Consider the following 22,162-nt stretch of genomic DNA (forward strand, 5'->3'; position numbering starts at 1 on the left):
GTGGGTGTCATCAGTGCACCTTGTAGAAACCGACCCTATGTCAATGGATGATGTCACAAAGCGGGAGCAAGTAGGTGAGGAAAAGGAAAGGGCCAAGGATGGATCAATGGGCGACGGTGTGGGAGTGAGAAGAGAAACCATTGCTAGAGATACTCTGGCCATGATCAAATAAGAATGAATGGAACCAAACAAGGGAGTCCCAATGAGCTGCACAGCAGAGATGGTATTGCAGGGGACAGTGTGGTGGGCCATAATGATGGCTGCATACAGGTTGAGGATCACAGAAGGGAGGAATAATGCATGATAGTCACTGTTACAGAGGATGTCATATGTGATATGTGGTTAAAGCAATTTTGGTTCTGTGTGACAGGCTGAAACCTGATTGGAGCGATTCAAACAGTGACTTGTAGAAGAGATGGGCATGGATTTAGAAGGCAACAACACACCATTTTTTTTGGGTGCAACTTGATTTTTCTGGTGTACCTTTTTAGTTGCAAATATGGCCATTTAATTTGCGCCAGTGTAAGTGAGTTAGTTAGCTTTTTTGTTAGGTCAGTTTTTTTTTCCCAAAAGGGGGCGTTCCCATTTATGCCAATTTGGCCAAGTTGTACCAAACTAACTTAGGGCAGCATATGTGTCCACTTTTGTCCGCACAGAAAGACCTTATTTACAGTTAAGGAATCGGCGCAAGAAACTACATATAAAGCACTACCAAGTACCAAAGCACAAAAAGTAATAAGCAATAAATTAATAAAATAAAGGAACCCTGTCCCTAAAGCACCAAGACCAAAGTAATAAGCAATCAATAAATAACAAATAAAAAAATAGAAGGAACCCTGCACCTAAAGCACCAAAATCAATCAGTAAATAATAAATAAAAAATAGAAGTCCTACATAGAAACATAGAAAATAGGTGCAGGAGTAGGCCATTCGGCCCTTCTAGCCTGCACCGCCATTCAATGAGTTTATGGCTGAACATGCAACTTCAGTACCCCATTCCTGCTTTCTCGCCATACCCCTTGATCCCCCTAGTAGTAAGGACTTCATCGAACTCCTTTTTGAATATATTTAGTGAATTGGCCTCAACAACTTTCTGTGGTAGAGAATTCCACAGATTCACCACTCTCTGGGTGAAGAAGTTTCTCCTCATCTCGGTCCTAAATGGCTTACCCCTTATCCTTAGACTGTGACCCCTGGTTCTGGACTTCCCCAACATTGGGAACATTCTTCCTGCATCTAACCTGTCTAAACCCATCAGAATTTTAAACATTTCTATGAGGTCCCCTCTCATTCTTCTGAACTCCAGTGAATACAAGCCCAGTTGATCCAGTCTTTCTTGATAGGTCAGTCCCACCATCCCAGGAATCAGTCTGGTGAACCTTCGCTGCACTCCCTCAATAACAAGAATGTCCTTCCTCAGGTTAGGAGACCAAAACTGTACACAATACTCCAGGTGTGGCCTCACCAAGGCCCTGTACAACTGTAGCAACACCTCCCTGCCCCTGTACTCAAATCCCCTCGCTATGAAGGTCAACATGCCATTTGCTTTCTTAACCGCCTGCTGTACCTACATGCCAACCTTCAATGACTGATGTACCATGACACCCAGGTCTCGTTGCACCTCCCCTTTTCCTAATCTGTCACCATTCAGATAATATTCTTCCTTCCTGTTTTTGCCACCAAAGTGGATAACCTCACATTTATCCACATTATACTTCATCTGCCATACATTTGCCCACTCACCTAACCTATCCAAGTCACTCTGCAGCCTCATAGCATCCTCCTCGCAGCTCACACTGCCACCCAACTTAGTGTCATCTGCAAATTTGGAGATACTACATTTAATCCCCTTGCCTAAATCATTAATGTACAGTGTAAACAGCTATCTTAGGGAACGCAGCGGGCCGCCGATGAGGGAGCCCATTTGGCCACAGCTAGGGACGGCATGGTTTGGCCCCTCCCACACAGCCTGCAGCGTGCGTTTACAGAAATGGCCTGCCAGGAGCTACTGCACATGCGCGCAGGCTCTAGCGTGCATGTGCAGAGATCACGGCACTGTTTTCAGCGCCGGGACCTAGTTCCGCCCCCCTCTTTTTGTTCTGCGCCACGCAGGTCCACAGACAGCCCGAGAATCGGCCATGATCACAACTATTTTTTTTGAAGCTGCTTCTGATCTAAAATGTCGGCGGGGGCTCGGAAGTGCGGCGAAAAAAACGGAGGGCCAAATTTGGGCCCAATGTAACTAATTTATTGAAACAACAGATCACATGACTGATGGTGGAAGAGACCATGAGTAATACCAGAAGTGGAAATGTTTTGTCACATAAGTGCAAGTCATCACAGACCTTCAATGTACATCACACGAATATTATAAATAGAATTTTCAGTTTTTCCATCAAATAGTATTTTTAGATCACTTTTCCAGCTGTCAAAGTGTCCTGAATTAAATTAGCTTGGGACAGTGCAAAACAGCATGGTTTCACTTACCAGTCCATAGGCCATACTTCTTTCATGTTCCTGGGTTATGTCAGCCACATAAGCAAATACCACAGAGAAGGTCACAGCAAACACACCAGACACAGAGATAACTGCAAAATACCACCTAAGAGGGAAAATATACAATCAAAAAAAATAATGATTTGCAATTTTTGGAAGAGTTTTGAAGTCACAAGGAATTTTAAACAAAGGAAGAGGAAGTCATAAGAAATATAATTCATGCAGAGGATATAGAAGAAGGACGTTCTTGCTATTGAGGGAGTGCAGCGAAGGTTCACCAGACTGATTCCCGGGATGGCGGGACTGACATATGAGGAGAGACTGGAGCAACTGGACTTTTATACACTGGAGTTTAGAAGGATGAGAGGGGTTCTCATAGAAACATATAAGATTCTGATGGGACTGGACAGGTTAGATGTGGAAAGAATGTTCCCGATGATGGGGAAATCCAGAACCAGGAGACACAGTCTTAGGATAAGGGGTAGGCCATTTAGGACTGAAATGAGGAGAAACTTCTTCACTCAGAGAGTTGTTAATCTGTGGAATTCCCTACCACAGAGAGTTGTTGATGCCAGTTCATTGGATATATTCAAGAGGGAGTTAGATATGGCCCTTACAGCTAAAGGGATCAAGGGGTATGGAGAGAAAGCAGGAAAGGGGTACTGAGGGAATGATCAGCCATGATCTTATTGAATGGTGGTACAAGCTCGAAAGGCCGAATGGCCTATTCCTGCACTTATTTTCTATGTTTACCACAAGTGGCCAGTGAGACAGAGACTAAAGCATTGTTTAAAAAGGAATTGGATAAATATTTGAAAAAAAGGATATAGGGCAATGGCAGGAGAGTGGATAGCTTCAGTTGAAGAGCTAGCACTGACCCAAGTGGGCTGAAAGGCCTCCTTTTGTGCTCTAGCTTCTATGATTCTATGAAATTATGCCATGGACCTATTCACCCATCAAACACATCTTCCAACAAACCATGAAGGAGTCTAGATTTGTCTGGCAGAGGTGAATAACCAGATAAGTGTTCAATACTACTGTTTAGGAGCTTTAGAACCAGTCTGGGTTCCAGTGCTAATTCCTTCTCCACATTATTAATGAAAAACTCCCATTACAAATAATTTCTTGGAAGTACTTAGAACATCTTTCAGGACATCCTAATCATTATCAGTAAACTACAAATGCATGATCGCTTCCCAAATCTCTCAAAGCTATTTTTTGTTCGTTTCAGAAGATGTGGGCATCACTGCTAAGGCCAGCATTTATTACCTATCCCTAATTTCCCTTGAGAAGGTGGTGGTGAACTCCCTTCTTGAACCACTATTCTTTGTAGCAGTTTGGTACAACTGAGTGGCTTGCTAGGCCATTTCAGAGAGCAGTTAAGAGTCAACCACATTGCTGTGAGTCTGGAATCACATATAGGCCAGACCAGGCAAGGACAGCAGATTTCCTTCATTAAAGGACATTAGTGAACCAGATGGGTTTTTAACGACAATCTAGTAGTTTCATGATCAACATTACTGATACTAGCTTTTAATTCCAGATTTATTTAATTAACTGAATTTAAATTCTACAGCTTGTTGTGGTGGGATTTGAATTTGCGCCTCCGGATCATTAGTCCAGGCCTCTGGATTACTAGTCCAATAACATAACCACTATGCTACCGTTCCCGTATTATAAATGACAAGTCTTTATAAAGTGAAAGTCTTGGATATTAATAAGTATTTATGCTTTTTCAGGTTAAATGCTCGTTCCTTCATCCTGAGCACCATGCTGAGTAGGGAAAATATGCAGAAATAAATAATTGAGGCTTGTTTTTGTTTGTAAATATTTTGATCGAGATAATCTGTTAGGAAAAAAAAAAGCACAAAAGTGGTATTGACATTAAGATAAGTGGGTTGTGTTGTAAATATTTACTTGATGTTACTTCATATAGAAATCAAATCAAAATTAACCCTCCTCCGATTCAGAATCTCCAACAGCCTTTCCTTAACTTGAAAAGGAAAAGTACCTTCAATTACAAGAACTTTGAACTAGTTACTTTCAAAATCAGCTATTATTTCCACAGTACATAAACAAGTAAATATATATATATATATATATATACTTACCATGGACTAATCTTCATTAAAGGAATAGGAGCACAAGTGAAAAAGACAGTTAGCAGCAGAAAAGACTTTCGCCCCCACACATCTGAAAGTGCACCTATCAACGGTGCGCTCAGGAATGACAGCAATCCCTGTAGAAAAAAACCCACATTGATAGAAAGTTCTTGTTCAACTTTATTCCATCCAAATATATACATTATGCAAATTAAATTGGACCCAACAAATGCAACACTCTTTCCTCCACTTGAAATTATTATTGCAACAGTAAATAATGCTAACCAACAATAAGAAAAAACTTGCATTTACAATTGCTGACATGGTATAGCCAAAGGAGTGAATTGTTACATTACTTATGGTATGACTTCAATCTTGGAATGCAGTTCAACCTCCACATGGAAATAAATACCGCTGGCTGAGAAATGTAGGTGGGTATGGGTGAGGTGGGGCGGGGGGGTGGGGAAGGGAATGAGTGTAAGGAACCCAACGAGGAAATATCCTTGTTAGAGCCGGGTAGCATGCAGGTGCTACATAGGCTAGCTGTATGTACTGCAACTATCAAAAATAGACCAACTGGTTATTCATCATGCTGCTGCTTCTGGGGTCTTTCTAGCTGCTGTGTTTTCCGACATAACAACAGTCACTGCGATTCGAAATAATTTATTGTATGTGAAGTGATTTGAGAAGTTTCTAAGTTGTGAAAAGATACTTTTTAAACTGCAATTCTCTAAGTTGTTCTGATACGTACATCACTGGAGGAGACAGCCAAGAGTTACTTCAAAGAACTTTAAACACAGAACCAAAATATAAAGCTTCAAGCTCATCAGACCTAATGACGGGGAACTCTGTGGAGTTAAACTAAATTTGAAGAATATAGGTGACTTAATGTTCCTCATTTGTTTAACTTCCATATACAGTTGTGCATCAAAGTGAAGAGGGGAGGGAGAGAATTGACTCTTGCCTGTATCTTAAATAGTCAATTACAGTCAGGGATTAGTTCCCTTAGACTGGAAGTTAGCTCATATAATTCCTATTTTCAAAAAAGGGGATAAACCAGGGATCTACAAGACCTATCACGCTAACATCCATTATTGGGAAGATGCTGGAAGGGATCACAAGAGATGCCATTTATGATCTGGGAAAGGGAAGGGGCCATTAAAAATATACAACATGACTTCTGGAAAAATAGGTCATGCCATACAAATTTGATAGAGTTTTTTGAGAAATCACTAGGGTAGTGGATGAGGGAAATCCAGTAGACATTGTCAACTTGGGACTTTCAGAAAGTCTTTGATAAGATACCTCACACTAGGTTCCTCCACAAGATATAATTTTATGTTATCAGTTGGAAGTTGATGCACTGGATTAGGAATTAGCTCCAATATCACAGCTAGAAAGTTGGAGTCAACTGAAGTGGTTCAACCTAGAGGCATGTTACTACTGGTGTCCTCCAGGGATAGATCCCAGGCCCGTTACTGTTCACTGTCTTTATTAATGACCTGGATAGTGAAGTTGGGAGTATGGCCAGTAAGTTTGCAGATGATATCAAAATCCATTTAAGGATTAAGACAGTAAATGAGTGTAATCAAATGCAAAAATATTTAGGTGCGCTAGGGGAGTGGGCCAAACAATGGCAAATGGCATTTAACTTAGATAAATATAGTGGAAAAAAATGTTGGTAGGGCCAACACATATCATTTGCAGGGAACAATACTGAAAGTGGTTGAGAGAGAAAAAGAACTAGGTACTATTATGCACAAATCACGACCAATGTAGAGATGCTGTAGCTAAAGCTAATAGGGTATTGTATTAGTGGCACTACTCAGTATCAAAGGACACCATTCTGTCTCTATACAGGTTACTGGTCAGACTGCATCTAGAGTACTGCATCCAGTTTTGGTCCCCCACATAGTGGGCCTTGGAAAAGGTCCAGAGGAAAGCTGCAAGAACGATTTCTAGTTTAAAGAATCTCAGCTACTAAATAGACTCAAGGACCTTGGTCTAGTTACTTTAGAGCAGCGTGGACCTAGAGGAGACCCAATAGAGGTCTATAAAATAATTAAAGGACTGGATAGAGTCCCCATATACAGATTATTCCAGTTTAACAGATTGGGGAGAACCAGGGTACAAGAGTTTAAACTATGCAAGAGTAAGAATAGACTGTATTTTAGGCAGTTCTTCTTTTCCCAGAGATTAATGAGCCTCTGGAATACATTGCTGGCTGATGTGGTGGATGCTGACTCTCTGCATGCCTTTAAGAGGAACCCAGTTCTTGACCGGGGTAGAGATTGCATCATATAGGTGGTAAGTATTTTTATAGATAGCACGGGGCAGGGCCAGTGTCTCCTGGACTGGTTTCAATCGCCTCGGGGGTGGGGGTCAGAGAGCAATGTTCCACAGTATTTTTTTCCTATTTGACCTGGGTTTATTCTCTGCTTCTTGCCTCTCCCATGAGCTTGCATGGCTGCAGGGGACAGGGACAGGAGGGAGCAAATGTCTAGTTATGATGCAACAGCCATCGGGGTGTGGGGCAGGTTTGATAGACCATCTGGTCTTTTGTGAGTTTCAGCTCATATGAAACATGAAGATGGAAGAAAAATGAAGAGTACAACTATGGTTTTAAAAACATTTAATTTAAACTTATTAAAAATTTAACATTTTAACCAGTGATTGACAAATCTGCAGGAATTCCAGACTTACCTTTACTCCCTGAATTAAACCATTCATCAAAAATGTATGTTTGGGAAATGTCTCGTGCAAGACCTGGGAATATATGAAAGGTAAGCGAACAAGGTGATTATTTTATCATTAGAAAAATTAACAACCACGTCAAGCAGTTTTGTCTACCATCAGCATTACTCAAAATGATATAAATTTATATTCTGTTACTATAGGAACTTGAAATAAAATAAAACCCCTATGCAATAATTGAAGTCCAAAATTTGCAGATTTATTTTAATCCGGAGGTTATAAACCTTCAAACTACATTAGGAGAATCTTTCTTCTTTGTTTTTCCTTATTGGCTACGTGCATGAATATACATCAGAAAAGTTCCGAGTTCAATCCCTTGTATGTGTTGAGTTAATAAACCCAGGGCTTAGGTGCACTACAACTGGCCCCAGCGCCCGAAGCAGTGTAAATAAAAACAGATCTTTGAGTCAAACTTCACTAATACCTGTACATATATTTTTATCCCTCGCATGACAGCGATATGACAACTTGTTCTGTCAAACAGTCCACTAGAGATGAATTTGATGCCACTAATTGAAAATCATAACTAACTATTGTGCAATGGTTGTAGACCAATCTAGTCCAAAGTGCAGTCCTGATATGAAATTCAGCAAATCAATTTAACAGAAATGAAATCCTGATGGCAGCTACTTCAAAAATACTTTTTTTTTAAAAACGGAGAACTGGGGGGGACAGTAGGTTTATGCCCGCTTTCAGCACTGGGACCTTGGTTTAAATAGAGCTTAGACAGATGGGATGAAAGTCTCCATTATCTACAACAGTCCTACACAAAATGAATTTGAGCAGTTTCAATCCAATACATGGACTCCTAATTTGGTACCCGTTGGTAATGTCACTTAGACCGGCCCAAGGATGATGGATGGTGTGGGAATTGTAACAAATGCCACACTAGTGCTCTTGAGTTTGTGGCTGCATAGGGGTAGCTTTATTCTGCAACTAGCAGTTTTTTTTAACCTGGCCGAGGAGTGCTTGATACTGACAAGGAATATCTGAAATGAAAAGTGTTCTATTATCAAGCACGAATATCCTTCACCTTGAGCACAATTTAAAAATGTGTTTTGTCCCTCACCATGCACCTCAAGGATGGCAGACTCGCCAGTTGTTGTGGTGCACATTGGTACCAACGATATAGGTAAAAAAAGGGATGAGGTCCTACAAGACGAACTTAAGGAGCTAGGAGCTAAATTAAAACGTAGAACCTCAAAAGTAGTAGTCTCAGGATTGCTACCAGTGCCACGTGCTAGTCAGAGTAGGAATCGCAGGATAGCTCAGATGAATACGTGGCTTGAGCAGTGGTGCAGCAGGGAGGAATTCAAATTCCTGGGGCATTGGAACCGGTTCTGGGGGAGGTGGGACCAGTACAAACCGGATGGTCTGCACCTGGGCAGGACCGGAACCAATGTCCTAGGGGGAGTGTTTGCTAGTGCTGTTGGGGAGGAGTTAAACTAATATGGCAGGGGGATGGGAACCAATGCAGGGAGACAGAGGGAAACAAAAAGGAGACAAAAGCAAAAGACAGAAAGGAGATGAGTAAAAGTGGAGGGCAGAGAAACCCAAGGCAAAAAACAAAAAGGGCCACTGAATATAAAGGGGCTGCAGGAGGGGTCAAAACTAAAAATCATGGTTTAAAAACTAGTATTAAAACACTACCTAAACGCACGCAGCATTCAAAATAAGGTAAATGAGTTGACGGCACAAATCATTACAAATGGGTATGATTTGGTGGCCATTACAGAAACGTGGTTGCAGGGTGGCCAAGACTGGGAATTAAACATACAGGGATATCTAACGATTCGGAAAGATAGACAAGAAGGGAAAGGAGGTGGGGTAGCTCTGTTAATAAAGGATGATGTCAGGGCAGTTGTGAGAGATGATATTGGCTCTAATGAACAAAATGTTGAATCATTGTGGGTGGAGATTAGAGGTAGTAAGGGGAAAAAGTCACTGGTGGGTGCAGTTTATAGGCCCCCAAATAATAACTTCACGGTGGGGAGGGCAATAATCAAGGGAATAATGGTGGCATGTGAAAAAGGAACGGCAGTAATCATGGGGGATTTTAACCTACATATCGATTGGTCAAATCAAATCGCACAGGGTAGCCTGGAGGAGGAATTCATAGAATGCATACAGGATTGTTTCTTAGAACAGTATGTTACAGAACCTACAAGGGAGCAAGCTATCTTAGATCTGGTCCTGTGAAATGAGACAGAAATAATAAACGATCTCCTAGTAAAAGATCCTCTCGGAATGAGTGATCACAGTATGGTTGAATTTGTAATACAGATTGAGGATGAGGAAGTAGTGTCTCAAATGAGCGTACTATGCTTAAACAAAGGGGACTACAGTGGGATGAGGGCAGAGTTGGCTAAAGTAGACTGGAAACACAGACTAAACGGTGGCACAATTGAGGAACAGTGGAGGACTTTTAAGGAGCTCTTTCATAGTGCTCAACAAAAATATATTCCAGTGAAAAAGAAGGGCGGTAAGAGAAGGGATAACCAGTCGTGGATAACCAAGGAAATAAAGGAGAGTATCAAATTAAAAACCAATGCGTATAAGGTGGCCAAGGTTAGTGGGAAAATAGAAGATTGGGAAAAGTTTAAACGACAGCAAAGAATGACTAAGAAAGCAATAAAGAAAGGAAAGATAGATTACGAAGGTAAACTTGCGCAAAACATAAAAACGGATCGTAAAGGCTTTTACAGATATATAAAATGGAAAAGGGTGACTAAAGTAAATGTTGGTCCCTTAGAAGATGAGAAGGGAGATTTAATAATGGGAAATGTGGAAATGGCTGAGACCTTAAACAATTATTTTGCTTCGGTCTTCACAGTGGAAGACACAAAAACCATGCCAAAAATTGCTGGTCACAGGAATGTGGGAAGGGAGGGCCTTGAGACAATCACTATCACTAGTGGGGTAGTGCTGGACAGGCTAATGGGACTCAAGGTAGACAAGTCCCCTGGTCCTGATGAAATGCATCCCAGGGTATTAAAAGAGATGGCGGAAGTTATAGCCGATGCATTCGTTATAATCTACCAAAATTCTCTGGACTCTGGGGAGGTACTAGCGGATTGGAATGCAGCTAATGTAACGCCTCTGTTTAAAAAAGGGGGCAGACAAAAGGCAGGTAACTATAGGCTGGTTAGTTTAACATCTGTAGTAGGGAAAATGCTTGAAACTATCATTAAGGAAGAAATAGCGGGACATCTAGATAGGAATAGTGCAATCAGGCAGACGCAGCATGAATGCATGAAGGGGAAATCATGTTTAACTAATTTACTGGAATTCTTTGAGGATATAACGAGCATGGTGGATGGAGGTGTACCGATGGATGTGGTGTATTTAGATTTCCAAAAGGCATTCGATAAGGTGCCACACAAAAGGTTACTGCAGAAGATAAAGGTACGCGGAGTCAGAGGAAATGTATTAGCATGGATAGAGAATTGGCTGGCTAACAGAAAGCAGAGAGTTGGGATAAATGGGTCCTTTTCGGGTTGGAAATCGGTGGGTAGTGGTGTGCCACAGGGATCGGTGCTGGGACCACAACTGTTTACAATATACATAGGTGACCTGGAAGAGGGGACAGAGTGTAGTGTAACAAAATTTGCAGATGACACAAAGATTAGTGGGAAAGCGGGTTGTGTAGAGGACACAGAAAGGCTGCAAAGAGATTTAGATAGGTTAAGCGAATGGGCTAAGGTTTGGCAGATGGAATACAATGTCAGAAAGTGTGACCTTGGGAAAAAAACAGTAAAAGGGAATATTATTTGAATGGGGAGAAATTACAACATGCTGCGGTGCAGAGGGACCTGGGGCATGAATCCCAAAAAGTTAGTTTGCAGGTGCAGCAGGTAATCAGGAAGGCGAATGGAATGTTGGCCTTCATTGCGAGAGGGATGGAATACAAAAGCAGGGAGGTCCTTCTGCAACTGTATAGGGTATTGGTGAGGCCGCACCTGGAGTACTGCGTGCAGTTTTGGTCACCTTACTTAAGGAAGGATATACTAGCTTTGGAAGGGGTACAGAGACGATTCACGAGGCTGATTCCGGAGATGAGGGGGTTACCTTATGATGATAGATTGAGTAGATTGGGTCTTTACTCGTTGGAGTTCAGAAGGATGAGGGGTGATCTTATAGAAACATTTAAAATAATGAAAGGGATAGACAATAGAGGCAGAGAGGTTGTTTCCACTGGTCGGGGAGACTAGAACTAGGGGGCACAACCTCAAAATACGGGGGAGCCAATTTAAAACCGAGTTGAGAAGGAATTTCTTCTCCCAGAGGGTTGTGAATCTGTGGAATTCTCTGCCCAAGGAAGCAGTTGAGACTAGCTCATTGAATGTATTCAAGTCACAGATAGATAGATTTTTAACCAATAAGGGAATTAAGGGTAATGGGGAGCGGGCGGGTAAGTGGAGCTGAGTCCACGGCCAGATCAGCCATGATCTTGTTGAATGGCGGAGCAGGCTCGAGGGGGCTAGATGGCCTACTCCTGTTCCTAATTCTTATGTTATGATGTTCTTACAGGGCAGTAATCAATCAAACTTCAACAGTAAAGCTTGAGTGACATGTCAATGGATCTCAAGATTAGATTTTTGCATTGTAATTCACTATACAAAAATCTGTTTTATTACATATTTTTCAGTCGTCTGCTTCCTTTGAGATTAGGAGTTCATTTCATGATTTTGGGTGATTTTGAATGAAAATTACAGAAGATTTCCCACCTCCATATAACATTTAGCAATTATTTTTACTTCCTTGTGTTCAAGGTTATCTTTACATTCCATGATGAATCTATAACTTAAGCCCTCTAAAGTCTGGGCGCATCAAAAAAATAACAAAAAAAAGAAGTACAGGTTGAATCTCCCTTATCCGACACCACCCCTCGTCCGGCACGATTCCCGGCCACGGGGTGGCGCATGCACAGAACTCAGACATGAAAAAATTGAACTCCTTCCTCGCTGCCAACTCCCGCAATCGCTGGCCTGACCCCGCAAATCCACCGACCCACCCCCTCGATCTATCTGCCACACTCCCAGTCCCAAGCCAGCCAGCCCCGATATCTCCTTGCTCAGTACCTGTACCATCCACTTTAGTGTGACCTCCCCATGTCCGGCAAAATCCCTTATCTGGCACAGGCCAGGTCCCGAAGGTGCCAGATAAGAGAGGTTTAACCTGTATAGTGACATTAATAAAGGGGGTCAAGGCCAATCGGTTACTGTCCAGCATGGATATGAATGTTGGCAGTCTGTTTTTACATCAGGACTGATCTCATCTTGTGGCACGAGCAGGCTGTACTTAATTAATAATATAGAACAATGCACACTATAACATTGGTGTGGAAGCAGACCAACTATTTGTCATATGAGCTTGGTGGGGATCCTCACTCCATCCTGTCGTCAAAGCGCATTCCTTCTCACTTTCCAATCAATAAACCGATAAATCAGACACTTTTAATGATGGACTTTTCATGGACAAATTATACTTGTGAAGTAGTTTAAAAAATGAATTGTAATCTGTAACCTCATTACGATACTACTAGCTGGATACCAACAAGGCTGATCAACTGGCTGTAAGTGTAGCAATCGATTATCTTTCATTTTTAGCTTTCCCTCTGATGGGGCATGATGGGACATAATAACTTACCCCCAGTGTTGGTGCAGTCAGCAGACCCCAAGCAAAGAACTCCAGAAATATTACTATTACAGCATGGTATACACTTGGTGCACCTATTCCTTGAGGCTGTAAAAAAAAAATCATGCAGTAATTAAATATGAGCTTTCATTAAATCACTGGCATCTACTTGCTGCTTTGGAACGAACTGACCCACTCAACAATCAAACACACAATCATTTGTGTAATGGAAAATAATGATGTGGAGTGGTGGATTCCAGTCTGGAGATATTTATTGCATCCATTTTCACTGGGTCCTCTCTGAAGTTTCCAAATTGTTTTCAAGTACCGCCACTTCCATTCTTCAACATTATTTCCATAAACAGGATTATATCAGAGTTGATTAATTGCTCCAGTATTTTGCCAATATGTCAGAAGCTAAAAATTATTATTGTATTTAGAGATCTCCCCTTTGCTGTGAAGAGTGGGAGCTTCCGATTATGATTTGATATGGACCGTAAACACTCACCACAGATCGAGGAAAATATCCTCACATCCTCAGCACTTGCCTCAAGGCTTCTGCCTAATTAAAGATAATCAGCCCCTTCTTAAATCTCTTTTGAATGTGATCCCTATTACTACTTGCCAAATTTTTCAGAGGTTTCCTCTGAATGTCCTTACAGGAAAACGTTGATAGACATCTTGCTACTTACTGTGCTTGCATTCTATAGAGGATGGCCGAGAGGTGTGTGTGCTCCCCCACATGTTTCAAGGAATGCTAATCCTGATCAACGAGGTAAAGCCTTGTCTTGTATAGGAATAGTTTTGTCAAAATGGACTAAAAAATGGTTACTGCTGAGAATGTAATTCTATATTTAGCATATCCTTTTTTTTTAGCATATATTTATTTAGCATATAGAATGTAATTCTATATTTAGCATATCCTTACCAGCGGATCTGTTACAGACCGATTCCACGTCCGAACCAGGGTCAAACAGGGCTGCGTCATCGCTCCAACCCTCTTTTTAATCTTCCTCGCTGCCATGCTCCACCTCACTGTCAACAAGCTCCCTGCCGGAGTAGAACTAAACTACAGAACCAAGTTTAACCTACGCCGCCTCCAGGCCAGATCCAAGACCACCCAAACCTCTGTCGTTGAACTGCAGTACGCGGACGATGTCTGTGTCTGCGCACATTTGGAGACTGAACTCCAGGATATAGTCAATGTATTCAGAGGCATATGAAAGCATGGGCCTTACGCTTAACATCCGTAAGACAAAGGTTCTACACCAGTGCTGTCCTCGCCGCACAGCACTGCCCCCCAGCCATCAAGATTCACGGCGCGGCTCTCGACAACATGGACCACTTCCCATACCTCGGGAGCCTCGTCAACAAAGGCAGACATCGATGCGGAGATTCAACATCGCCTCCAGTGCGCCAGTGCAGCCTTCGACTGCCTGAAGAAAAGAGTGTTCAAAGACCAAGCCCTCAAACCTACCACCAAGCTCATGGTCTATAGGGCTGTAGTAATTCCCGCCCTCCTATATGGGTCAGAGACATGGACAACTTACAGAAGACACATCAAGTCGCTGGAGATATATCACCAACGATGTCTCCGCAAGATCCTGCAAATCCCCTGGGAGGACAGATGCACCAACATCAGTGTCCTCGTCCAAGCTAACATCCCCAACATTGAAACACTGACCACGCTAGATCAGCTTCATTGGGCAGGCCACTTAATTTGCATGCCAGACACGAGACCCCCTAAGCAACTGCTATATGCGGAGCTCTTTCATGGCAAACGAGCCAAAGGTAGGCAGCGGAAACGGTACAAGGATACCTTCAAAGCCTCCCTGGTGAAGTGCGACATTACCACTGACGCCTGGGAGACCCTGGCCGAAGACCGCCCTAGGTGGAGAAAGTGCATCCGGGAGGGCATTGAGCTCTTCGAATCTCAATGCTGCAAGCGTGAAGTGATCAGGCGCAGGCAGCGAAAGGAGCATGGGGTAAATCAGTGCCACCCCCCCCTTCCCCCGACGAATATATATCCTGTGACAGGGTCTGTGGCTCTCGTGTTGGACTGTTCAATCACCAAAGAACTCACTCTAGGAGTGGAAGCAAATCTTCCTCGATTTCGAGGGACTGCCTATGATGATATTTAGCATAGGCTCCTTTTTATTGATCTATGATACTTTTAGAAAATGTGGATTAATTTTCTTAGGGCTAGACTTTCCACTTTGCTGGTTATCGCCTAAAAAATGGGCAATCTTCCAACGATGGTCGATGTGTCAGCCTCACCGATCGCTGGAACATCGCCCACTTTTTGGATGGCGATTTTCCACTCGGCGATAGGCCAGCGATGTGAAATGGGTGATGCAAAAGGTCAGCGCTGTAACGTGCACCTAGCAAACGGCCAGTGATATAGAACGCAAAAGCTTCCCTAACAACGGCCTTTTGCATATGCGATTTTTTTTTTCTTAATGACTGGTTTTCCTGCGTTTCGGAGGTCAGGGGTCATCCACACATGCGCAGAAGGCAAAGGGAGGGACTGCGAGAGGGGGAGAGGATACTGAGAGAGGAGGAAGGCAGTTAATTAGAGGAGAGAAGAGAGAAAATAAATTTACAGATTAGAGAGAAGAGAGATTTATACAAGATTTATACAGATACAGATCAGATCAGATCATAGAAATTATGTCGGAATGCGAGCATGATGTTGAGGGGGGGGAGAAAGAGGGCGAAACCCTTCAGCGATGAAGCAAATGAGGCCCACGTCGATGAGGTGCAGTGCCGGTGGGGCCAATTAACGAGGGGTGCTCATGGGAAACCCCCACCCCGTGTGTATCAGAAGATTTGGGCAGAGATCACGAACGTGGTGTCCTCGACTTCCCATGAGGCGAGGGGGTCCGACCAGTGCCGGAAGCGCTGGAACAGTTTAGTAGCTGCGGCAAGAGTAAGTAGCATTTTATATTGTACTGATGCAAATTGTAATTATAATAATAATTATAATGAATCTCCTGGATTGAATTTAAGCTCGTTATTCATACATGTATTACATAAACTCCCTGTGACGATCCGGACAGAGCTCTGAACCTGGGATTATGTGGAGGGTATTTTACTCTGTAACTAACCCCATGCTGTAGCTGCCCTGGGAGTGTTTGATGGGACATTGTAGAGGAAGTGTTAATCTGTATCGAACCCGTGCTGCACTTGCTCTGGGAGTGTTTGATGGGATGGAAGTCTCTCTGGCTGCTGCAGTATAGAGAGATGTATGTGTGTCAAGCTGTAGCTCCTAAGCAACACTGCATGATCCTATTTGAATGTAACGTTTTAAACTGTTCTGTTTCCATGATACTAGTCAATTAGTTTATGCTATGCTCTTTTCTCGTTTGCAGAAGGATATATCTAACAACCGCGCGGAGCAGAGGAGCACCGGAGGGGACTCTGCTCAGGTACAGTCGCTGACGGACCTCGAGGAGCGTGCAGCCGCGCTGGTGGGCCATGAAAGCCGTTCGGCCACCACCCGCATGCAATATACGAATGATGTCAGGTCATGTCATGCATGCATGCAGCCTTTGTGCATAAGAAGCAATAAGAGTAGGGGATGCAGCCGCTAGCTTTCTGGGGTAGTGATATGTAACGCCTCTCGTTAATGTGTACAGTTATGTTCTATTAAGCTCTGTAATAAGCTCAAATATGCTTTTAAGGTCAACCTGAGACGCTCGTTGAGGTGGCACCTGCACCTGGGTGAGGAGGAACAGGAGGAGGCGGAGCACGACAGCACCACCACCACTGAACCCAAGGAGGAGGAGGAGGAGGAGGAGGAGAAGGAGCAGCAGCAGCTGCCAATTATGGAGGGGGATGAACCTGTGGTCTTCTCAACTGAGATGGAAGAGGCACCAGGACCAAGCGGCGTGCAGCCGGCAACGCCAAGGCACATTATATTGCGCACGCCGACCCCATGGAGGCCGGGTCAGCGAGGTCAGCAATCGCCTCCCTCGGACGATCAGTTGGAGGGCTTGATCTCCATGTGCTCAGAGACGGTTGCGATAGGTCGCGAGCTTCTCCAGGGGTTTACTCAGTTGGCGCGTGACTTTTCACAGGTGTCTGCTGTGAAAGTCGAGCTACTGGAGGTAGCACGGCAGATCCTGGAGGGGATGCGTGAGCAGACCGCTGCTGGCTGAACATAGCGCTGCATCCCAAGGTGTCGTGTTGGGTCGGAGTATCACCCCGAGCACTCAAGCGAGTACGGAGGAATCACTTCCTCCTGACTCGAAAGACGAACCACCAGCTTTGTCTTCCACTCCAACACCCCCACCACAGCAGGAAGTTTTTCCGTTGCCCGCCAGCTTCGTCTCGGTCTCTGGGGACCAAATCGGGCGGGTGGGCCTAAGATACGGCTGGGGAGGGGGGGGGGGGGGGGGGAGGAGGAGGATCTGGAGGGAAACGTGGCCGCAGGTCCAGGTAGGGAAGGGGGGGGGGGTGTTTTTGCTGTTATCTTATTCTGTTACTGTTAATGTTAAATTCTGTTACTATTTGTTTATAGTGGGGGTGGGGGGGGGGGGAGGAGGGAGTGTGTGTTGATAAAAAAAAGTTTAAATTCTTTGTTAAAATCATTTTTTTATTGAATTTAACAATCGTTGTGCATTGTCTTATAATAACATAAGTTTAGTCAAGTTAAGCATTAATGCAAATGTTGTACAACAATGGCCAGGCCAGGGCAGTGCAGGCAAGGCTAAAACATAATGCAATGCAAATGCAACTTTTGTTTAACCGTAACTGTCCCCAATGTAAGTTCATGCAAAGCGTTCATTTATGAGCTGCTGACGCAACAGCTTTGCAGCTGCCCAACTCCCACAGGGTCTTCGGGGGAGGGGGGGGGGGGGGGGGGGGGAGGTGGGACCATTAGCTTCATCGCCAGGCTGAATATCCTCCGAAGTCCTCACCAGCCTCCTCCTCCTCTTGCCCCTCGCCTTCTGCCTCTCCTCCCCCTGGAGGTGGACCTGCAGCCCCATCTGGCATTTGTTGTCCTCTCCTTAGAGCTAGGTTATGCAACATGCAACACACCACAATAAACTCAGCGACCTGGTTAGGGTAGTACTGCAGGCTGCCACCGGAGTGGTCCTGAAGGCTGCTACCAGAGTTGTCCAGGCATCTGAAGCGCTGCTTTAGGACTTCAATTGTCTTTTCGACGATGTTGCGTATAGCTATGTGGCTTTCGTTGTAACGTTTCTCGGCTTCAGTAACGCAGTGGGGTCATCAGCAGCTGGCAAGGCCATATCCTTTAGCCCCCAGCATCTAACCGTGACCTTCTGGCTGATTGACAAACAGGTCAGGGATAGCACTCTCACGCAGGATGTGCGCATCATGGATGCTGCCAAGAAATGTAGCATTTACAGTCATGATAATTTGGTTGTGGTCGACAACGAGCTGCACATTCTGGGACTGGAATCCCTTTCTGTTACGAAACAACTCCGGGTTCAGTAAAGGGGCTTTCAGGGCGATGTGCGTGCAGTCTATTGCTCCCTGCACCTTGGGGAAGTTTGCTATTCTTTGGAAACCCAAAGCTCTCCTGGTCTGTGCCTCCGTGGTCATAGAGAAGTTTATAAAGTCCATCCTACGAGCGTAAAGGGCTTCAGTCACCTGTCGAATGCAGCAGTGTGTGGCGTGCTGAGAGATACCACAGATGTCGCCAGTTGAAGGCTGAAAGGATCCAGATGCGTAGAAGGATAATGCTACAGTAACTTTTACCTCAACGGGCAGTGCGATTCTAATGGTGCTGGAAGGCTGCAGATCCCCCCCGATGACCTGGCATATGAGATGACCTCGTTCCGGGAATTGCAGCCTCCTACGACACGCATTTTCAGACAAGTTGAGGTAAGATTGCTTTTCCTTGTACCTTCATTGGCTGTCCGCTCACTTCCTCTGTCTCTGCATTACTCTGCCACCTCTTCGATTGATCTTTTCAGAAACCAGCGTGTGAGCAGTTACGAGTAATGGCTATCAATATTATTTTCACTTGCTACAAATGAACTTTTTAGTAAAAAAATGCCTAATCTACTAAGCTATTAGTATAATTAAATAAGTATAAATGTGAGTGGATCTATCAGTAAAAGACCCTTAAATAACTCACAATATATAAGCTTGAGTATTTTAGCTGCGTCCTCTCTTCCTCCGAAATTCAAAATGGCGTCTGTAGTGCCCAGTTCTATGAGGAAGGCCCGGGAAAAGCAATTATTCTCCAGCGATGTTCTCGGCAAGCGATCAGCCCGGCGATGTGCTGAAAGTTCCACTCAGCAATGTGCAGGCGATCACCTCAGCGATGTGAGCCGAAACTTGGGGGGTTAATTTTCCAGCGATGTTCCAGCCAGAATTTCCACTTCTTGGTCAAAATGGGCGATAGAGGCCGTTCTGGGCGATATATGGGCGGTGAAGTGGAAAGTCTGCCCCTTTGTTTTTTTTTTATTTATTAGGTTATTTTTAATGTGTTTTGAAAATTCAGAACATCACAGGAATGAGGTTGATGTATAGTTAATCGAATTTAAATGAAGTAACTCTTATACTTTCTAAAGTGTGTGCAGAGATTTTAATTTGACTTTGCTGCCGGGGGAATTTACCTTCCAATTAGGGACACGGCCCTCACTCTCTTTATCCCCCTCCAAGTGTTTGCAGGTGCCACCATGATAGAAATGTGGATTTCTGTTACCAATGAACGATGCAGGGTTCTTCTCAAAAGGTACATGTAATTACTAGATTTTTATCTGCAGTGTGATCTAGAATAGGTTTTTAACTTCCATGTAATGCTAGCTATTGCTTTTACATTGGGAATGTGCCGTTGACAACAGATGCCCGATACTCCCACATCATCTGCTTTAAAGGTGAATTCTATGCCTTTGATAGCATTCAGGACCTCACTTATCATGGGTTCTGAAAGCTGCAGTCAGAGGCAACTCAAAACATGGACCTCAATTTTAATGGCCACCCAAGTAAAGAAATAACTTGCATTTATACACCGTCTTTCACATCCTCAGGACTTTTGCGTCAGCCAATTTCCACACAATAAGGTTTCACAAACAGCAACATGTTAAATAAACAGATAATCTGTTTTAGTACTGTTAGTTGAGGGACACATGTTGACCGGGACACTGGGAGAACTTCACTGCTCTTTTTCCAATGCTTGTGAGGGCAGATGGAGCCTCAGTTCAAATCTTGTGTGAAAGATGGCACTACTGACAGTGCAAAACACTCTCAGCACTGCAGCATCCATCCTGGATTATGTGCTCAAGTTTCTGGAGCGAGTCTTGAAACTACTCTCCCCTGACTAAGAGGCTAGAGTGCTATCACTAAGCCAGGGCTCAGTTATAATCTAAGCAGTTTCCACATTACGGAACATTAACTCAAATCTCCTGAAAGAACCATCCTAATCCAAGAGATGCTGTTTGCTCCCAAATTTTAGCCAGTCCAATTTTGAATTTCAGAGATAAAAGAGAGGCATTAGTTGCCATGTCAAGCTCTCACTACAATGTTATACAACACAGAAAAGGGGAGCTTGCATCTGAGATACTCAGCAGATTTAAAGAAGAGCCTAGCTGGATGACGTCTCTTCCCCATAGAAGAAATTACCCTAATCAGGAGGATCTTCCAATTAATCATAGCTGCAGCAAAGTGGGGAATGGGCAAAAAAAAATCAGGAGCACACAAATTATTCTATTATATCTGGAAAAGATGCCACGTTTCAAATTAATCAAGTTTAAAATTATCGTGCGATCGGTCTTGTAATGCTGCTGGTTCCATTTTATTTCAATGCAAAGTCACGTTCTGTGCCACACACTGCCTTAGAAAACAGTGCACTGCACAGCGCATGTGAACGTAGACGGAGTTCCAGTCCACCAACATGCAAATTGGCAGTCCTGACAAAATAGTGAGTGTGCTCTATTTTTAATTTCTTTTCATGCTACAAGTTGCTTGTGGCGGAACTATGAGCAGCACTGTCACTATCATTAATACATGAGACCATACAGTTCCTTGCAACATTTCTTCACAAGCAAAAAGTTTTAAAATAGGCAAATGAAGATAAAACGGATTTAAAAATATAAAAATCAGCAAACAGATGATGAGTAAAACAGCTCCTTTGATGCACTCCTTTCTTCAATGTGGAGGTGGCACTATTAAAACTAAAGCAGGACACCACGTTTTATTTCTCATGACTACTCCACTAAGTTAGTAATGCACTAAATTCAACCAAGCACCACTTATTATTCAGGGCAAAGATAACTACAGAAGCATTGCTTATAAACAAGCCAAGCCACTGAGCTTCCTGGGCTCCAACTACCAGTTTTAAACTACCAGCCTGATGCACATGCTTCACTTTCTATGCTGCAAAAATCTTCAAATCTTTCACATTCAATGTTTACAAAGGCCTGATGTGAACCTCACATCCCTTATGCAGAAAACTACAAATGATAGGAACATAGGAACAGGAATAGGCCATTCAGCCCTTTGAACCTGTTCCATCATTCAATGAGATTATAGCTGATCTGTGACCTAACTCCATATTCCGTAATACCTTTGCTTATCAAAAAGTTAGCAATCTCTGATTTAAAATGAACAAATGATCTAGCATCAATTGCCGTTTGTGGAAGAGAGTTCCAAACTTCTACCACCCTTTGTGTGTAGAAGTGTTTCCTAATTTCATTCCTGAAAGGTCTGTCTCTAATTTTTAGACTATGCCCCCAGTCCAAGGATTTCTTTCCATCTACCCGATCTGTTCTCCTTAATATCATGAAAACTTCAATCAGATCACCCCTTAAACATCTAAATTCTAGGGAATACAACCCAAATTTGTGTAATCTCTCCTTGTAATTTAACCTTTGGAGCCCAGGTATCATTCTGGTAAATCTACACTGCACTCCCTCCAAGGCCAACATATCCTTCCCACGGTGTGGTGCCCAAAACTGCTCACAGTACTCCAGGTGTGTTATAACCAGGGTTTTGTATAGCTGCAGTATAACTTCTACCTCCTTGTATTCTATCTAATCCTCTAAATATAAAGGCCAGCATTCCATTAGACTTTTTGATTATTTTCTGTTCATTACATTTTAATGGTCTATGTATCTGGACCCCCCAAATCTCTTTGGATATCCACTGTGTTTTTTTTAGCTTTTTACCAGTTAGAAAGTACTCTGTTCTATCTTTTT

At 43.3% G+C, this 22,162-nt stretch overlaps 1 protein-coding gene across 1 annotated transcript in view; it reads right to left on the reverse strand.

The window, feature by feature from the left end:
- The window catches only part of mfsd14a1 (major facilitator superfamily domain containing 14A 1), a 53,127-nt gene that overhangs the window by 27,760 nt on the left and 3,205 nt on the right, over positions 1 to 22,162 (reverse strand). The window contains exons 2-5 of the mRNA XM_070887269.1: positions 13,002 to 13,097; positions 7,302 to 7,364; positions 4,608 to 4,735; positions 2,488 to 2,602 (exon numbers count right to left, since the gene is read on the reverse strand). Coding sequence (XP_070743370.1) covers positions 2,488 to 2,602; positions 4,608 to 4,735; positions 7,302 to 7,364; positions 13,002 to 13,097 — 402 coding nt within the window. The remainder of the gene's footprint in view (positions 1 to 2,487; positions 2,603 to 4,607; positions 4,736 to 7,301; positions 7,365 to 13,001; positions 13,098 to 22,162) is intronic.

The sequence above is a fragment of the Pristiophorus japonicus genome, chromosome 8 (assembly GCF_044704955.1).
Source record: "Pristiophorus japonicus isolate sPriJap1 chromosome 8, sPriJap1.hap1, whole genome shotgun sequence".
Lineage (NCBI taxonomy): Eukaryota > Metazoa > Chordata > Chondrichthyes > Pristiophoridae > Pristiophorus > Pristiophorus japonicus.